This window comes from Centropristis striata, chromosome 9, assembly GCF_030273125.1.
Source record: "Centropristis striata isolate RG_2023a ecotype Rhode Island chromosome 9, C.striata_1.0, whole genome shotgun sequence".
NCBI classification, from domain to species: domain Eukaryota; kingdom Metazoa; phylum Chordata; class Actinopteri; order Perciformes; family Serranidae; genus Centropristis; species Centropristis striata.
Genome location: NC_081525.1, coordinates 16,040,576 through 16,054,394, shown reverse-complemented (window position 1 = coordinate 16,054,394; position 13,819 = coordinate 16,040,576). Strand labels below are relative to the sequence as shown.

The window sequence follows — 13,819 nt, the reverse complement described above, 5'->3', positions numbered from 1 at the left end:
ATCACTGAGAAGCCGTCACTGGCATGAAAATCTCGGATCTCAGGCTCCCTATGCTTGTTAAATATGCATTAAAAGAAAATCACGCAAGTTAGAAAATTAGAGTCAAAAACATAAGAATATAAAATATACATATATATAATATATATATGTATAATATAATATACATAAAATATAGAAATAAAATATAAAATACAATAATATACATTTATAGTAGACAGTTGTACAGTAATTGCAATAATCATATTACCACCAGATTACCTTTATATACTTTACTTACTGTTTTACATTCTGTTTTTATCAAATACACTGGACAGTGTATATGTATTTATTACATATACATCCTTGTTTATTCATTGCAATTACTGTATACATGTCTACTATAAATGTATATTATTGTATTTTGTATTTTATTCCTATATTTTAATCTCTTTGTTTTGGATTCTTATTTTCTAACTTGCGTAAACACGGATGCATATGTAATAAATATATATATTCTGCCCATTGTATTTGATGAAAACTGGATGTAAAACAGTAGGTTGAGTATATAAAGGTAAACTGGTGGTAAAATTATTATTAATTAGTATGGTATATACTGACATATGCTTGTATTTTGTAAAACTAAAACACAGCTTGTTGTTATCACTGTCAGAGATGATTTCGTCCTTTATCCTAATAATAGTGGTGATCATCTGCTCTGGTTTAATTTGAGTTGTTATACATCATATTTTCAGCATCCTATTTGGCACATTCCATATTAGTCTTTGTCATTGCTGCTGGGTCTTCATAATTGTGACTGAGTGATGCTGGTCAGACTGTCACGGCTGACCTGGCCCAGTCAATAGGAGAGGAAATGTGGCTGCGTCAGCAGGTCTGGCAGAGGGGATGTGAACCCAGTGACAGAGACTGAAGGAGAGCCACGTAGATGCTATATTCAGCAGCAGCAACAGCAGCAGCACTGTGCAGTAGTAGTGGTGTGTTGTCTGCTGCTCCATGTTGGACTTCTACCCGAGTTTATACAGCCTGTATTTATCTATCTATCTATATATATATATATATATATATATATTATAGACGAGTAAACACTATGCTAATTGGTTGTTTTGCTCTTATACTGGATTTGTGGTTTTGCAGCATTAACTAAGTACACTACTCAAGTACTGTACTTAAGTACAATTTTGAGTTACTTGTACTTTACTCAAGTATTTCCATTTTTATGTAACTTTATACTTCTACTTCACTACATTTTAGGCAATTATTGTACTTTTTAGTAATTTAACTGACAGCTTTAGATACTTTTTAGGTCAAGATTTAAGATAAAAAATTATCAATTTTATTTATTTTTTTTTTAAATTAACCTCTAAACAGTATATTAAGTAGGAAAATGAGCCCTACTTTTACAAAATTAAAACGCAGCTTACATAAATGCATCAATAATAATAATCCAATAATATATTTGGAATATATAAATCAGAGACACTGTCTATGCCAAACTTAGCATTATGGACGAGTAAACACTATGCTAACAAGGTCTTTAATTGTGCAAAAATTTAATAGAAGCACAATGAATCCACTCCCAAAAATAAATTACATTAAATTTACAGGGGTGAGCATATATATATATATATATATATATATATATAAATATACCATAACATTTGCAAGAGTTCAAAAGGCGAAGTATATATAGAGATATTCAGAGCCAGTCTATTTGTGAAGAAAAGTTTTCTTGCTGCGATATAAATCTAATCCTATCCACAAGTCTGTGCACCCAACAGCCCTCTAAAGAGAGGCCTATTTTTCCTTCAGGTCTGTCCCTGCATCTTAATTAAGGTCGGCGTAGGAGGGAAGATCTCTCAAACAACAAGATTACTGCCATTCTGCTGCTTTGTGGGAACTGGGGTATTGACCCACCCATGAGTGTCAGAGAGCACAAAGCAGAGAGTGAGACCCACACAAAAAACCCACTCCTTCTTCTTCTTCCTTTCCTCAGCCCAGACTACAAAGACAGACAAGGGGGCATTTATACCCTGCCTCTGTACCCCCTCCAGACACTGCAACCAATGGGCTTTTTCATGACATCAGCCTGCTCACATCCTCCAGTCCACATCCAGAGCCATTGACTCTGTTTGGAAGAGAACAATCTGCTCTGCTGAAAGACCTGCACTCACTGAAAGAAGCTCTGTGTTCTGTGTGGGTCTAACCTACAAGACGTTTTCTAGTACTGTACTGGCATCTTGATAAACTTCAACTTAGACCCCACCTAAATTCTGCTCATAGAGACCTACTTATGAAGTGATAAATGTTAAGTGTATTCTGTGTGGAAAGCTTCCCTCCAGTATGTCAAAATGCCCGACGGGACCCGACGGCGAGGAGCTCTTGTCCGACGATTCTGTCGCCTCTCGTCGTAAAAAAGCAGTGAAACACACCGCCACAACGACTGCCGGGAGAGTATAATTTAAGAGCTGATATCTAGACATTTTCCATGGTTTTCTTGATAACGATTTTGGTTATGATCAAGAAAACCATGGAAAATGTCTAGATATCAGCTCTTAAATTATACTCTTGAGCTATTTTTGTTGTTATCATTATATTTGTCCAAACAAATGTACCTTTAGTTGTACTAGGCATTAAAATGAACAAGTAATTGAAGAAAAAAGGTGGTCTAATATTTTCCATGACTGTAGCATGTTTGTATATGAAATAACTGCATGGTAAAGCCTATTTCTGTATACAGTATCAAGGTACTGATAATTTTTTAAATTTTATTAAGAACTTCAGTGCAAAATTATAATAAAATATATGTATTTGCAGCTGTATACTGATTATGTTTAAATGCATGCACATCAGATTTTCTGACCAATCTGAGTTTGTGCTTGTTATCATCAATTTAAAAGACGTAATTGTGTGTCACAATATTTCAATATATAATTTCATCACGATTTGATTCCATTGAAGGCGATAAAGTGTCTATCTATGAAAGCAAGAAGCGTCTGTGCGTGTGTGTGTGTCTGGGGCATATCTCGCTGACCGTTAGTCAGACTGACCTAAGATTTCGTATGTGGCTTGTGCATGGCACGAAGGTGTGCATCCTCGATTTTGAAGATTTTTTAATTAATTTTTCAAAATATCATTATTTACATAGGATGTGTTGCTGCATTGCACTGTTTCCATTCGGACACCTTTTAGGGGAGCTCCGCCCCATTGTGTGATAGGCCTACACCTGGTCAGTAACCCATTCCCTCTGAATTTCCATGCCTGACTCATCTCATTTGTAAGTCTTTTAGCCTACCTATCTTTCGGATTTCTTAAGTGCGCTACAAGGTTCGATTTTCCAATAATATTAAAATAGTTTCCAGCAAATATCAATGTTCAATGTGTATGTGCTGGATGGTGTGCGAATACATACTTCCTACGGACACTGCACTAGTTTTATTGAATTATCATCCAGCCCCAGCTGTTTTTATTAAAGAGTAATCAATGGTATGTTTAACAATGCCTGCTGTGCTTTGCCAACCTAGTTGACTTTACATGCTGTTAATTGAGCTGCAGTAGAGTTTGTACTGTAAAACTGTTATGTTGGGTTCCCTCAGGAAGTCTCCAAACAAACACCATTTAAGAACAGTGAATATTACAGTGAGGACCTGTCCACATCAGCATTATGTAAAGAATAGGCCAACACCACACTAATTACCATAGCAGCATTGCAGTGAAAGTCTGTGATAATCAAGTGATTGGATAACTTGCTTAATGAAAAAACAACAGACCTACTTTGTGCGATTAGAAAAATTTGAATTCCCAGATTAAATCAAACGGGACGTCTCCAAGGACATCACAGTGAGAGCCAAACTGTGAATATATTATCTGTGGACTACCTTTGATCTAAGTTTACACTGCTAAAGGAGACACTGCTGACAGCAAAAATACTTATCGTCCGTCCGCTGCTGTTGAGAGACATAGGAAAAGCTTTGTGCCAAAGCAATGTCACCGCTCTAACTGTAGGTGTCAACAAAACGTAGTCACCCTTGTGCTGTGAGAAGCTGGAGGTAGAGTATACACTGGAACCAGTAATTCAAGATCTTTGTAAGATCTTAAAGGAAACTATATCACAAAATGCAACAAATCACACGGTTAAAAAGACCAAAAAAGCCACCCAGTTTGTTGTCTAGTCACCCATGACATGAGGAAGGAGGGGGGAGATAGCTAAATTAGGCCAAACGGTAAATATTTCAGGAAGCCTCATCCATTATTGACAAATGGCTTTACCTTCCTAAGCAGACTACATATCGAGTATCTTTCCAGTCTCCTCTCGACCAGAGTCCTCACTCTGCACTGTACAACCAAAGGAATGTGGACTGCTCTGAACTACTTACTTAAAAACATATAACATATGGCCACTAAAACAAACACAGTAGATTTTGCAGGAAACTTTACTGTAACTAGAGGCAAGTACAGTAACACATGTTTATATATGTTATTTTATAGGGACAAAAAATGTTGTATTTAACATTATTGTCGGGCAGATTTGAATAGAAAGATTAATGTTGAAAATGTTGAATAAGGATACATTTTTAAATCTGGCTTAATCTGGCCACATGGACAAATAACAGGCCTTGCCCTAAATAAATATCAGGTCAAATATGCAGCAGATTATGTCACCTACAGCACGATGTTCAAGAGATTTTCTGCGCAGGTGATTTCATTTTGATAACTGCTCGCTCTATTTAGTAACTGAAAAGATTGACCCTGTAGTAATTAGACAGGTGCCAGCCTTTCAGACAAGCTTTAAAATGTTGCATTTTCTCTATAGTTAGGTTTTAATTATCTTCTATAGTATCTCAATAATACTCTTATGGATGAATGAAGCCTGAACTTGTGCCTCCTGGTAAAAGAAGGATCTCCCAGCTAAAGCTAACATCTTTCTGGGAGCCTTCTACCAACCACTCTACTTCTCATGCCATGCACTGTGAAGCAATCATTCATGCAAACTGTGTTTAATTCTAAATTTTAAGCAACTACATGGATTGGCAAGTTGGCAAGTTTGGCAGTGAGTAGTATACAAGTCGGATAAAAAGATATAAATATATTTTGATGCTATATTTTGTGGGACAGCGATAGAGCTATACTTACAGTGTATATAGACTATAAAATATGGAGAAATGGCTCTCAAATGAAATGTGAGTTCATGACGTCACCCATAGAGACCCATAGAGCCATAACAAAGTTCAAAGTGGGTAGCTGTCACCATCTTGGGAATGCCTGATTCTTCCTACCACTCAGCTTATCCAAAAAAAGGGGCACACAGGAGGAGCAGGGGTGCGCTGAGGCGGGCTGAATAAGGCGGCGAGCCACCTGAGAGGGCAGCTGCCTGTCACTCAAAGTGGCAATTCCATTAATTATGCATCATTTTGTGCCTTAAAATAAATGGAATGGGTGAGTTACATAAAAATTTCACTCCCCTCACAGTTGTCATGGAGGGAAATCAGCTTTGGAGACCAAAACCAGTTATTTAAACCAGGCTGTGAACATATTTATTACTGCTGTAAGTTTGGACATTTTAACATGGGTGTCACCAGTGTCCGGAAGAGAAACTTCCGCATTGGCTTTATTTCTTTAGCCCCGTACGTTGCTGCCATGCCAACCTTGTTTAAAACCAATCCTGAATTGGCTTTCATCCTCCTAGACAGTCTATTTTGTTTACAAAATACATTGAAAGTTTGTTTCACCATGGTCATGTTACAGTTAGTAATCCTACATAGCCACAAAAACATGCATTACCTTATGGCTATGCATCCTGCAAACAGCTGTTTATAAAAGAAATACTATTAAAAATAAGCTGAAGAGGAAGTTTGCATGCGCTATCCAGATCAAGATTTTTACGACATGAGGCCATGGGAGTCATGGAAACAGTACTGTTTTTGTCCACAGGGGCCACATCATCAACACAAAATTAAAGTTCCGTGTATTTGCTTTAAAACATAAAACAACCAGACATAACAGACGTAGTGTAGGAGGGTTTTAAGCTCTCCTTAGAGTACTTACTGGTGGTGTTTCCAGACATCTGAATGATGCATTTGCTATCTTTTCCGATCTCCCTTGAATTGAAGGGGCGGACACGCACCGCCACCTTCACAGAGGCCCCTGCCATGGTGCTTTCTTTCTAGCACCTCGGGGTGGCTTCTTTAGTGCCCAGGTGAAGGGCCTGCAGGTCTGTAGAAGGGAGCAGATATTGATCTTAATTAATGCAATTCCTATCAGTTCATATCCAAATGACATATATGCTACAGCAGAGTTTTGGTATGTGTTGTATAATGTTGTGAAATTTATTTATGACATTTGTGTTAAAACTTTTAACGGCAGAATATTACACCTTAGGGCTGACGTGATAAGCACAATAGAAGAGGGCAGGGCTGTGTGGCTGTAACATGAAAAGACCATGCATGGTCAGCTTCAGCCAAGGGAGATGGATAATAAAGCTAGCAGTAACAAAAGAAGTGCAGCAGCAGCTAAATGTCAGGCTATTTCTCTGGACGACAATGGCTCTGAAACCAGCCGCAAATCCAGGCTCTGGCTCCATTCAGCAGCCCGGTCTCATGAACAACTCGTAATTTGTCATACTGTCCCCCTATTAGACTAAATATGAACATTAAATCGATTTGTGTGTGCTTTCATATAGAGGGAGCAACATGACTCATCTCATCTGTTATACATCTTATTAAAATCATTTTATGTTTTCATCAATAAGCTTTAACAGTGAGCAATACGATACAATTAGCTCTCACTGCATGCCCCTGGTGTACTGCTAAATATTATAAAGCTATCCTAAATTGTAGCATACCAATAGGAAAAGTGCAATTTCTTTCTTTAAATTCATGCCCAAGATTTTTGGAATAATGCTGGAAGTTATTCCATCAATATTCAGAGTATGTAATGCTATGCTTTGTGACTCAGACGTCTGTCATCATAATTGGGTGTTGTAAATTTGCTGTGTCACCCTGCTTCCTGGTACACCCTCTACAGCTGGCCCACAACACATTCATTTGGAAGATGTATTCAGGTAACGATATTGTATTTGGATGATTGGATTTTAAGGTGTAACCATCATTTTTACTGATAACTATTTATGACTAATAAAAATATGTTTTTAATAATAATAAAAGATTCCACATCAAATGCAATATTGTGCTGATGCCTGAAAATGAAGTGATGAATATTGACATGCTTGAAGCGTAACTTATGTTCACCCAATGCAACAGAACAGCTTGTGTGGATAAATAACACTGTACGTTTAAAGAAGATTTACATCAGCTTCAACATCCATCCATGTTCATAATCTTCTCATACAGATGCTCAGACCAATCAGCTGATGATGCAGCTCAGCTGGGCGGACACCATTTTCCCGGCGACAAAGGCTAACGTAATAATATACCATGCTGGTGTGTATTAGAGCATGACGACAGTTTAACACAAATTTACATTTACATTACTGACAACTAAAAATATTTATTTGATATTTTTTCAGCTTGACAGCGAAGCCATATGTCCCCCACCTGTCAATGCCAGCGTAAGATGCCCATATTTGGTAAAACTGATATTTCACGGACTATAATTACTTTCTGTAAAAAACATACTTCTTGCGTCATTTTCAGAGCTAAAGCAAACGTCTCTTAAATTAACCATTGGAGCAACACGACTTTCTCTCAATGACAGGGCATGTATTCCTGTCAGTGAACGAATTAAAAGACATATTTTAAAACAATATATTTTTTAAATAACGTAACATTATGTGCTGTAATACAGAGCTTCAATGTCATTTTGTTTCTACACTACCTTTCCTACATTGACAGCCGCTTCAATGGCCGCACCCTATGCTCATCTCATCCCAGGAGATTTAACACTAAGTAAATAAAGACTGTGTCATTAAAACTGCATTACCGCCGGGATAATGGACGAATAAAAAACCTACCTCCGCAGTGCCGATAACGTCTTTGCTCCCTTGTAGAGACCGTGTTTTGTCGTGCTCGTCTGTTTTGTTATCCAGCTCCGTATCCACTTCCACCTCCTCTGGTCTCCTCCAGGTCTGGCACTGCCCCTGCTTGCTACCAGCCTCTCCTCTCCATGAAAACGGGATGGGGCTGAGCTGAGGTTACACCGACGGTGTCTTGTACCCACCAGCCCTCCTCTCCCTCCCTCTGCTCTACCTCGCCTTGCCAGTGGGGGACCCGGGAAGGAAAAGTAAGGTGGTCTGCTCGGTTGTTTTGGTTGCTCGACCGCTTCTTCACACTCAAAAGCGGTCAAAATGGCCCTATTGTCTGCCTGCCTTTGGTAAGGATGCTCGAGCTCCGCTGAGCCGGTGACATCACCACCGAGGGAGGTAACAGCATCAATGCAGTAGTGCAGGGATGGGCAACTGGAGGCCCGGGGGCCGCAGACGGGCCGCACCCTCAATTGAAGTGGCCCTCAGTACAACTACATGCATTGGAACATGAAATCTTAAAAGTGCAGTGTGAAAATGCACAAAATTACGTCTTGCAATTAACGTTGGTCTGCTGTTCTTGCACAAAAAAAAAAATCACAGTAAGTGGTACATTTTTTTTTGCTTCAAACCTCTTGTATTCCTATTTATACTGTTAAACATGCATTTGAGCATGAAATATGTTAAGTAACTGCACTGTAAACATATTTAAAATTGCAGTTTCATCATATCTGGTTAAGTGCACGGTCACTATATGTGGCCCTTTTGGTAGTGTCGATACAAAATAAAAAATTGTGGCCCCCTCCAGCATTTAAGTTGCCCATCCCTGCAGTAGTGGGAAGAGAGAGAGAGAGAGAGAGAGACAGAGAGACAGAGAGAGAGACAGAGACAGAGAGAGGAGGGGAGGCTGGGAGAAAGACAGGGAGTAAGATTAGTCAAACACCTCCCTGCTGTTGCTGAATATTTTTCATTAAAAACAATCAACAGACAGCAGAATTATCACAATCTGAAGTGATAAAGCAAGCTATAGTGTACTTTTAGGACAGTTTTTAAAATGCACTAGACAATAGGACCATGAAACACATTTGTTGTGAATAGTCTTTAGTAGGTCAAGCCAGGGACATCAAGCTGAGGGGAGACAAACTGGCACAAAGCAGGTCTCCGCACCATGGAAACTGCCTGTTCACTGAAGCACACACAAAAAAAGCAACTCAGAGTATTGAGTCTGTCCTCAGAAACAGGATTATAGCAAAAAAAATAATGGCCTATTATCATGTTTCCTTTGCAAATGTGGTGTTCGTGTCCGCCTCTTTTCTGAAGTGATGTCTGCATTGCAGTTTGCAGATTTTAGTAGTGTCCCCTGCACCCTCCGTTTACTGCAGCAAGTACCAAAAGTTAAATGGTAACTGTAGTCTACAACACAGGCTTTTTTCACAGCAGGCATTGTCATGTTAGGAAATGTAGGTGTTACTAATAACATTTAATATGGTATTGTGCATGCCCTGCACATTACCAGTGGCCTGTATGTACATATAGAGAGACATAGAATTATTAAAGGTTAAGATCCTGTGTTATAATTTATTATGTCCATTTCAAACAGCATCTTTTAACAATTTTACAGAATCTGCTTTCTGATTGTTTTCTTTTTAAATTTATGTTATATTTGTTACGGATTCTCTGCATGTTTGCATGTGTGGGAAAAATGCCTATAATTAGTATAACCTAGCTGTGTTTTGTTGCTTCATGTTGCTTGCTTGCCACAAGTACTGAATAGAGGACAAAACAAACAATGCAGCACTTATTACTGTGCTAATGTTTTGCTGTTTCCTGTTGCTATGTACAAAATGGCTTATGCACTATGTTGAGAATGCATCTTTTGTTGCTCTTGCTGTCTGTATGGTGTCCTGTTGTCTTCTATCTGAACATTTTAACCATAACCTTACTGGTTTTAAAGCATCTTTAAAAAGGACAGCAGTTGAAAATTAGCCACCGGGCAAACACTGACATATTTACAGAGAGGTTAATTCATGTGTGTTGTCCTTAGAAGTTAAATTAAATTAAATGGGGGGGAGGGGGGGATAAGACTTCTTCTTAGTCAGAGAGAAAAATATCTATATTTGTAGTTCAGCCTGTGAATATGTTAAACCTAAAAACAGTTGAGTGTAAACAGACAAAGATGTGATGCAACGTCTGGAGAGATGATTCTGTGGCAAAGCTCTTGGACAGTCATTGAGCTGATTGGAGAGATGGGAGGAGCGCTCCTGATAATGTCAATGTGTCCTTGCACAAGTGACCTGACCCATACACGACAGGCTAATGGTTTGGTGGCTTAAGAGGCTGTTGCCGACAGATCAATGCAATTTCATTTCACTACAATCCATCTGAAGACAACCAACGCTGCACAGTAAAATACATACCTGTTAGTACAATGCAGTTAAAGGGAGACACTACAGGTGAATAATAATAATATAAACTAATAGTTATCATCATGAAACTTCACCAAGTGATTACTTACATTGAGACGATTATCTTTTTTCATTACAGTTTCTGTGAAATTTTATGTTTAAATATGCAAAGGAGGAATTGTCTTAATAAATATGTGCAAATTTGGACACAGCCAGGTTAAAAATACTTAATTTTCATTTTGTTGACATGTTAGATTAAAGGGTTTTAACAGAGAGAATTTTGGTTACTGTCAACAGCCATTAAAAAAATAAATAATAAAAAAAGTTATATAAATCAGGCTATGACGATTTATGAACAAACCCCCTGTTTGGTAAAAACATTCAGAATATGTGCAGGACACTGGTGAATAGAGTAAAAAAGCAACTAACAGATACTTCCCTAGTTAATTACTTACATTAATACAATTATTTTCTGTTTTCTATTACAAGTTTTCTGAAATGGAATGATTATATACAGTCATTATCTAATGCTTATCTTTGGTGAATGACGAAGAAATCTGCAGATGTGAATAGATGAAGTTTTGTACAACAAGCACCTTAATGTATATTTTGGACAGTATGACAGAAGAATTGCAATGGAAGCAAAAATTCCCAACAAAACAATGTTTTTTAATTAGCGTTTCGCCTGTTTCTGTATAGACTTATAGATAACTAGGGGCGGCTGTGGCTCAGTTGGGAGAGTTGGTTGGCCCCCAACCGAAGGGTTGGTGGTTCGATCCCTGACCATCGCAGCCTACATGTCGAAGTATCCTTGAGCAAGATACTGAACCCCAAATTGCTCCCGATGTGCTGTGTTCATCGGTGTGTGTGAATGAATTCCCAATGGTGGCAGGTGGGACCGTTTAGGGTAGCCTCTGCCACCAGTATGAATGTGTGTGTGAAAGGGTGAATGAGCGCAGTCTGTATTGTAAAGCGCTTTGAGTGGTCGCAAAGCGACTAGAAAAGCGCTATATAAGTGCAGGTCCATTTACCATTACCATAACTTCAGATTGATTCCAATCATTTATTCCAGTTTTATTCATGTTCATTCTGCTTGTTTTAAGATCACATACAGAATCAGATGCGGTTTAGCAGCAGTAAAGGGTAGTGAACAGGAACTGTTTCTGGTGGAAGGATACTTTGGCTGCTCAGGTTTCAGCCTGAGTGAAACACAATGCAATTGTGTTTTGTGACCTTGCTCTTTGCACAGTCCTACCATTCCTAATGCTCTCTCTCTCTCTCTCTCTCTCTCTCTCTTTCTCTCTCTCACACACACACACACACACACACACACACACATTTGCTTGACGTGTAACATCTCTCTTGAGGCTCCCTCTGTCTCCTCCACTTCTATCTGACGCATTTTCTTTATTTAATTTGCCAGCATTAAGATTTCAAGGTCTAAGTCATTTACAGAAATAACATACAGTTTTGCAGTGCATCCATGGTCTACCAACAGTACACAGAAGATGCACATGTGTGAATGTGAATCATAAAAATAGGATGATGTCACTGGCATGAATCACCAAATACTAGATGAGTTACCCCATATGCACTCCCTATTTTAAAATAGGGCCAAGCTGAAGGCTGACTTTTATAAGTGAGCATAAAAAGGGAAATGTCTTTTGATTATTTAGAAGTACCATCAGCGTCCAGTACAGGAAGATGCAGGAGGAGTGGTGATATTGTTTCTGCCCAGCCTTCCAGCTCTGCTCTGTCATGTCTAAATTCGGTGGCACAGGAGCCTGAATAATTTATTGGTTGAGTGAGCGGTTGCCTTGAGCCGAGTGTGACAGACATGTTTTCTTAAAGAGACGCTGTTGGAGGGTGTCTATCAAAGCATGTGGAGCAAACTCCCACCCAAATCACATTCGACATGGAAACAACAGAGACAAGAATATCATGGAATGAATTATAAATCTGAATAAAAAAAGCAGGATAAACTGGATGATAGATAATTTCCCTTTTCATGGTTAGTAAAATAAGATGTTAATTTTGATTGGAAAATTTGATACGAATAAATCTTAATCAGTGGATGGATAATGACACACACACAAAATGTTCTTCCAAAAGTAAAAGTACTCATTATGCAGAATGGCCCATCAAGGGCATATTTATATATATATATTCATTCATTCATTACCGTTAACCGCTTATCCGCACTCGGGTCCCAGGGGGCTGGAGCCAATCCCAGCTGACATTGGGCGAGAGGCGGGGTACACCTTGGACAGGTCTCCAGACTATCACAGGGCTGACACACAGACAGACAATCACGCTCTCATTCACACCTACAGGCAATTTAGAGTCACCAATTATACCTAAGTGCATGTTTTTGGACTGTGGGAGGAAGCCGTAGTACCCGATGAGAACCCACGGGGAGAACATGTAGCCCAATTTTTATTATTGATTATATGCATTGCTTAATCAGTTAATTCATTATCAAATTATTAAAAATAATAATCATGACAATAATTATAATACATCAGCCTTTGTTGATTATCATTTGCATTAATAATCTGATTCTGAAAGAACCTGACCAGTCAAATAAATGTAGTGGCGTAAAAAGTACCTTGTGAAATGTAATGGAGAAGAGGTATGAATCAGATGTACTCAAATACAGTATGTGATTAAAACATACTTTCTTTCCATCCCTGGGTATTGTGACCTTGCTCAGAGCGCTTGTTGTGGTGTCTGCTCTGCTGTCATCAGAATCATGGTGTGGGATGTTGCCTGTGAGATAAGCTCCCCCTGGTGGAATAAAGATAAATGGACACTGTGGATAAACAACCACAAAGCTCCGCCCTCTTAGTTACTGTTGCTATGCCCGTCAAGCCTCCAGGACTGTCAGTAGCCATGGAGCAACCAGCGCTGTTTTAGTGAGTGTTTTTGGAGTAATACCTCTGCAAGGTAGGTTGCCCATTCACAAAATGCTACAAAGATTGGAATAAAACAAGTGCATAATGGCCTGTTGAATTTTGATATATCGTCACACTGTTAAAATAATCACTTAAGTAATTTTTTGTCAAAATTGTTTTTTTTTTTGCCTAAATCATCTCCTCATGACGCTGGCCACCTATGGTAAAATCGCCTACATACTCAGTTGATCAGATCATGTGATTTTACCCCTTTAAGATAATGGCCTATGTCAATTGTGTGACTTAGTCGGATTTAGTATGCCTAAGTCAAAATAAAATGTGACTTAGGCATTTTTTTTGAACATGCTTTTGTGACTTAAGCAAGATATGGTAACACTTTATTTTGAAGGTGTCTACATAAGAGTGACATGAGCGTAAACATGTCATAAACATGACATGGGATGTGTCATGAACATGAATGACACTTTGAAGTAACATTAATGCTCATGATACTTGTCATGTCATGTTTATGACAGGCTTGTGTGACT

General features: G+C 38.5%; 1 protein-coding gene across 21 annotated transcripts in view; it reads right to left on the bottom strand.

Moving 5' to 3' along the window:
* The window catches only part of kif1aa (kinesin family member 1Aa), a 56,754-nt gene extending 48,538 nt beyond the window's left edge, over positions 1-8,216 (bottom strand). For all 21 annotated transcript variants that reach the window (XM_059342101.1, XM_059342102.1, XM_059342107.1 and 18 more), the window contains exons 1-2: positions 7,964-8,216; positions 6,040-6,207 (exon numbers count right to left, since the gene is read on the bottom strand). In XM_059342101.1, coding sequence (XP_059198084.1) covers positions 6,040-6,145 — 106 coding nt within the window. In that variant the 5' untranslated portion in view covers positions 6,146-6,207; positions 7,964-8,216. The remainder of the gene's footprint in view (positions 1-6,039; positions 6,208-7,963) is intronic.
* Positions 8,217-13,819: the final 5,603 nt, after the last annotated feature.